At 49.0% G+C, this 6,000-nt stretch overlaps 2 protein-coding genes across 2 annotated transcripts; both read right to left on the bottom strand.

The window, feature by feature from the left end:
* Positions 1-2,275: 2,275 nt before the first annotated feature.
* On the bottom strand, positions 2,276-3,163 carry BDV37DRAFT_279417 (uncharacterized protein; the record flags this gene model as incomplete). Its single annotated transcript, XM_032086334.1, has 1 exon — positions 2,276-3,163. One exon carries the CDS (start codon positions 3,161-3,163, stop codon positions 2,276-2,278), a length of 888 nt encoding a protein of 295 aa, XP_031945365.1.
* A 410-nt stretch (positions 3,164-3,573) lies between these two features.
* On the bottom strand, positions 3,574-5,053 carry BDV37DRAFT_296948 (ferritin-like domain-containing protein; the record flags this gene model as incomplete). Its single annotated transcript, XM_032090217.1, has 5 exons — positions 3,574-4,024; positions 4,057-4,285; positions 4,341-4,644; positions 4,699-4,909; positions 4,944-5,053. 5 exons carry the CDS (start codon positions 5,051-5,053, stop codon positions 3,613-3,615), a joined length of 1,266 nt encoding a protein of 421 aa, XP_031945364.1. The 3' UTR covers positions 3,574-3,612.
* Positions 5,054-6,000: the final 947 nt, after the last annotated feature.

The following is a 6,000-nucleotide window of genomic DNA, read 5'->3' as shown; positions in this document are numbered from 1 at the left end:
TTTTTTTTTTTTTTTTTTTTTTTTTTTTTTTAATTATTATTAATTTTTTATTAATTACTTTTTGTACTTTTGTACATTTGCTTTTTGGTTCTTTGGATTTCATTTGTAACTAAACTAGTTCATTTATTTTATTTTTGATTATTAATTGATTGGTTTGAGTTGGTTTTGCTTTTGGTGTATTTGATTAGTTGAGTGATTAATTTATTATCTCCTTTGCTATTCCATATTGTGAAACTAAGTTTCAGAGTACAAAAGTCAAATGGATTCGTTTTAATTAAAAGAAGGAAAAAAGAAAATCAAAAGAAATCGGAGAAGGACGGTCTGTGGGATGGATCACTGACGGGATCCGCCAACCCAAACAATAGCCTCCTGTGGAGCTGGAGGGAGTCCACCTTGAGTGGCGGTGGGCAAAGAGACCCATCATGCACGATTTCCTAGTTCTAGTTCGAGGGCGTCGATTACTGCAAGAGGTAAGAGGAGGATCGCTTTGGGAAGTTTAATACTGGTCTCAAAGTTGAGTCCTTTTGTTGTTGTACTTTGTTGAGCTTGTTGACTTTTGTTGGATGCATTAAATATTTAGTAAAGTATTACAGACACGAGTGTGGCGCAGGTCTCGCACCGCCACATGTTTCTCTTTGCTTTTTCCCTCTCCTCTCAGCCGGGCTGAGCTGATCGACTGATGGGTTCGGTTCGCAAAAAATAGATTGACTTAATCGATTTAGCATTCAGTAGTTCGATTGAACTAGATCGGACAGTGCGCCTGTCAAATCGCCCCAACAAGGTTTCCCGACGGGTGATGAACCCATTTAGTATCAGAGCGCGACAATCTCATTGTCTATCTTCTTTCCCGCTTTGGGAAGGTTACACGCCATCAGCTGTCATCGGTTGACTTAGGATTGGATCTGCTTTGCGGGATCGTACGGCTGTCCGTCCCATCCGTGCTTTTCTACCCGGTTGGTCCGCGCTCAGCTCATGGTGTGAAGCTTTTATCCTTGGTCCCGTCTATCACCAGCCCTCAAGGCGCTTGAAACCCCTCCTCCACTCTAGCCCCGCTTTCTCTGAGATTCCAGTTCAGACTATCGACGAGACTCTCGAAGAGGGAATGGAAGGTGGAGTTACTCGTGCTGCTTCCAAGGCCCCGGTGACTGTGCGCCTGGCGCGCTAGGTGATGGGTGATACTGCGCCGCTTTTCGTGCCTCCATTTCCCCTCCCTGCCGATCACACTGAATGACAGACAACAACCCCTCCGAGGGATTGGTGGCGGTCGCGACGATGGCAACTAGTCACTGTCCGTCGCCAATGATCCCAGAGAGCGGAAAGGCCATTGATATCGGTCTATCCGAGAACGGACGTCGAGTTAACTGGGGTTGCATATCGTCATGTGACATAGTCTCCTCTAGCTGCAGACACCACCACGTTCGCTTGGATTCAAGGCACCATCGCTTGCACAGGGATCCAGCTGTCGGGTTTCAATCCCGGTCTAGTTCGTCCCGGCGTATTCCATCCAATCTTGGGGCCTTAAGCGTGGCAAGGCCCAGCCGACCAGGAACAGTCAACCTAGTCCCCGACTAGACTGTCGCCACGTCGACCCCTGGCCAGGCTAATTCCCGCTAGGATGCTATTCGCTCGCCTGTAAGTTTCCTAGATGGATTATATTGGATGTAATTCATCCGTTTCGGCCAAAAACCGGGAATCGAGAATTTTGATAGCCTGCTGTTCTGGTGTGACCGGAGAGTCGTAGCCTCTCTCTGTTGCCCTTCACAACCCAGTAAGTCATATTCACATGATGGGCTGGAATCCTTGCCAGGAAATTTCTTGCCTGTACGCCGTAGTATGTAAAACCATTGCTCTTGCCTAGAGGCTTGTGCCACACTATTCCCAGCCCAACATCCCCACTACTATTGTGTACACACAGCTGGCCCACTGTTGGCTGCCAGATGTCCGTTGTGATGTATGCAGTGCCACTGCAGTCCCACACCGAACCCGACCGAAACCCCTCGAAATTTCATGCATACAACGTTGTTGCGTCTTCAAACCTAGTACTCTAGACCATCTACCCTGTATGGTGACGTTGTCATTTGGCTGGCGCCCAAACCAAGTTTCGCTAATCCCGAACACTCCCGTTATACAGCGGCGGCACATGTGCCGCCTGACCTACAGAGGCAGTTGGAGATGGAATAATGTGAAAGCCAACCGAAAGAGCGTAAGCACATGTCGGGCAGGACATCCCTGGTTAGATATTCGGACTCTCCGGTAACTGCTGCCGCATCTCCGCTCAGAGAATGCCGTAACCTTTCCACCACACACCCCAAATCATTGGCCCCAATGCCCCCAATACCGCCGCGCCTACTGGGATCTCCAAGATGCTCCACACCCATAGCGTCCCAATGGAAGGTGCTCGCTTCATGACAGCGTAGTATGGCTCTTCGTTGGTCATGGCCATCAGCTTAGCCCCAAGGCAGATAGCAAGCGGAAGGAAGACCATAGTCCGCAATGATGGCGGGAAGAGCAGTTTTCGAAGAAACGCGATCGAGAATTTATCTCGGTGGAACGGGATAAGCGAGACGTGTTCTGAGCTCTGGACATTACCGAAGGACACGATATGCCCATGCGCTAGGTGAATGGCAAACGTCAGGATCGGGAAGGCAACGAATACAGATTCGCGGATGAGTTTGTCCAAAACGATGTATTCCGCGTACTGATGAGCCGCGAGATAGGCTAACGTCATGTGTAACGTCGTCAGGGGCACCGAGAGCAGCACCGTGTCGATGAACGGTGGGATTGGCGCGTCCTCGTCTTCCCCAGACCCCGAATTCCCGTCAGATGCTGACCCCGTGATAGATTCTTTTGTTCCTTGTTGTTCGTTTGGGAGTTCCGATGCATCCAAGTTGGAAATCTCGCCAGACGTCGGGTCGATGCTCACGAATCGGGTCCCAGGAGTCGAACCGTCCATTCCGGTCGAGCTCCTGTCATGACCCAGGCCTAGCAGTTCGTTCTCCCGCTCAGCTATCAACTCCACTAGCGTCTTTTCTTTCGGGTTCTTTGTGGTGCTTCGGGGCGGATGGGCCATCGGGATGGAGGACGGATCGAAGGTGGAGTCGGAGTCGCTCTTGGAGGCAGCGGCGGCTGCTCGTCGTTGCTTTCGATTCCTAGGTGCTTCCATAATGGCGCGTAGTGTAGAGAAATTAGGCGTATGGGCAATCCGGCGTTGGTTGAGCTACAGGTGTTTGAACGGTTGTCGATGGAAAAAGCTCACCTGTCAAGTCGGGAGAAATGTTTACGATCGCCGCCGGACATTAGCGGAGTTAACGTTGCTATTTATGGACATGTCATATCATGCAAGCCTATACACACACTCCTTCAACTGAGAATTTTATCTCAGCATGGCTAGCTAAAGAAGACAATTTTTGTAATATATGAGCATCAATTAGTTCTCCCAGCATTGTTCCGTATAGATTATCTCGGCGAGTGCACGTCAATTAAAGGAATGCGCCCATCACCAAGCTTCCTCCCGGCTTCAAAAATGGAACAACACCTAGAAGATGAAATGTCCAGCAATTCTTAATATACATTAGCTTATCAGCTTAAACATGGCTCAAGATGAAGAATTTATCAACCAGATTTATAGAGGGCTGGGCCAGCAACCACGTGGGGATTGATCATTGAGAGGTTGAACGGACTCAAATAGGGGTCTGAGTCTGTGATCGCAATGAACATGGTGCCATTGATTGCAGGATCGCCGGCATAAGTCTGGACGTCAGGTTGAATTGTCGATCCATAGTTGTCGCCGGTCATTTCTAGGGGAGAATATGTCACATTCAGCTGCGTTACCCACACTACGTACTTGGGATCTCCTGCGCTCGTCGAGGTGATGTAGCTGTTGTTAGGTCCGACTGGTCGACCTGGTTCATCCCAGTGAAGAAACACCTCTCGACCTGGCCATGACAGGGGCATCGTGCGGTTATGTGTAATCGCAGGGTAGCAGCTAGTGCCCAGGGTAGTGGAGTTGACACACGAGTCGTCGCTGGGGACAGCGGTACTATTCAAAGAATTCACACCTCTCCTCCTACTGTCTCATTGAAAGCAGATGATCCGTTGATTCTCGCCGGATTTGGCTGGTTTTCGATGTATAAGGCAGGAAAGTTCTGCCAGGCCAACCTGGTCTGATTCTCGGGGCACGAGCTGATGTATGGTGCCAGTAATGTCCAAGCCCAAGACTGGGGTACACCAACCTCAAACCAGACCGGCGTTGGGAAAAGTCTTCCAATTGACGGAAAATCATTTGCTGCCTAGCTTCTGTAGTAATCGACTGGAGAAGAAGTATTGCTGTGCTGCTGCACGCGAATTGAGATGAGGTAGGAAACCATAAACACCAGACTCCCCAAAGCGAGTGAGCTTCTGACAGAAGTCCACAAACTCATGCACCATGGTATACGGATAGTTATAGGTGCACATCCTAGGGGCCTCGGCTCCTAGTATGTTGGTAACCATCGTTGCATGTCCAATCTCCTGAACCGCCATGAACTCGATCAAAAAACGATCCTCAGCCGTGAGCCCAGCAGCTGTGAATTCCTCTACCGAAAAGCGGGCCAAGCCACCGTGGAACAGATCAAGCTCAGTATATTCTTGATAAAGAGTAAGGGCCTAGTATGATAGTCAGTATGAGCCATTTAACCTATAAGCCATTTATTAGCATACCAACGACTCATAGTCGAAGTCGCTCTTCGCGTTGTAAACCGGCGTTTCTCCCCCAGTTCCAACACCCCCAGCTGGGATATATGGGCCTGGCTGAGGGTCGTGGAGTTGCCCATCGCTAGGGTAAGTTGTCACTGTGGGCGAGATTCCCAAGCTAGGAACCCCAGTATCAATTGAAGAAGCATGCAATGCCCCAGTGGTGGTTGGGGTGCCACTGAATGGAGTGTGGGTTAGCGAAGTTGGGTGACTGACCACAGGTGGAACAGTTGTAGATCGAACAACTTTTGCCTGGGGGAACTGCCAGTATCACTGGCACGGAGCTCAGGCAACTGAGCGCGAGAAACCGATTCAAGGACATCTCCAACCGCTAACGCGTTCAAATCACCACAGATTAACAAGGATGTATATTTATCAAGTTAAGAACCGGCTGATTGAGGTTATGAACGTTGATTATGGGCACCGGCAATTTATAAAGATTCCGTGTTCATTCCGTCAAGTTGCTGGGCCATGCGTGACGCAATTCCTCTATCATTTCGTCTATCATCTCCATTGCCAGTCTAGAATTGTGAATTTGACCGTGGTGATACCGTCATCCATGCCTTGTAGATGTTACATGCGTAATACTTGCGGCATGCCCATGTCACAACCATCCAGTTGGCAGCAAATGGGTGCCTAAAACGGGATAGAAGTACCTTATAATTGATCATATCTTCAATTGTTGTGGAGGAGCTTGCTCCTCGGCAATTTGGAACCTTCCAGTTGACTTCGATAGGCCGTTGAAACAGAAATGCCGGTGGTTTTAAAACCAGTCCCGCTACACAGCGTCTGAAAGTGGGCATAAAAAAGTGGATCTTCTCACTCACGGTGTTGGCAGGGATCGAATCGCATATACATAGTAGGTAAGTCAGTGGTGATTAAAATGATATTGTTATTATGTGAGATTTGACAATTCAGTGCACCGGTCAAGGTTGGAGCTACTGAGCTGGCTCGTCGAGGTGTGTATCGGCCACTGCCACGCTCAGAACAAAAGGGCATATATAGTTGCATAGCTTGCAGAATTAAAATGCATACAACGTGAAAAAAGTGGGACTGACGAATATTAGAAGTTGAGAGCCTGTTTGTGTTCAGTCGAGGCGCAATGCCGGAAAGTAACGGCTGGCCTGGAACGATGACGTGAAGCAAAGCTCATCTCTTTCTAGAAGGTCGTATCAATTGGAATCAGAACCCGACGAGCCGAATACCGAGTACCGGAGTTCTCGTAGAAGACACCTTCTAGCAAGTGGGGGAGGTGTTTCTTTTGACTCA

This window comes from Aspergillus pseudonomiae (assembly GCF_009193645.1).
Source record: "Aspergillus pseudonomiae strain CBS 119388 unplaced genomic scaffold BDV37scaffold_8, whole genome shotgun sequence".
Taxonomy (NCBI): domain Eukaryota; kingdom Fungi; phylum Ascomycota; class Eurotiomycetes; order Eurotiales; family Aspergillaceae; genus Aspergillus; species Aspergillus pseudonomiae.
The sequence above is the reverse complement of the archived record's forward strand: the minus strand, read 5'-3'. Positions and strand labels throughout refer to the sequence as shown.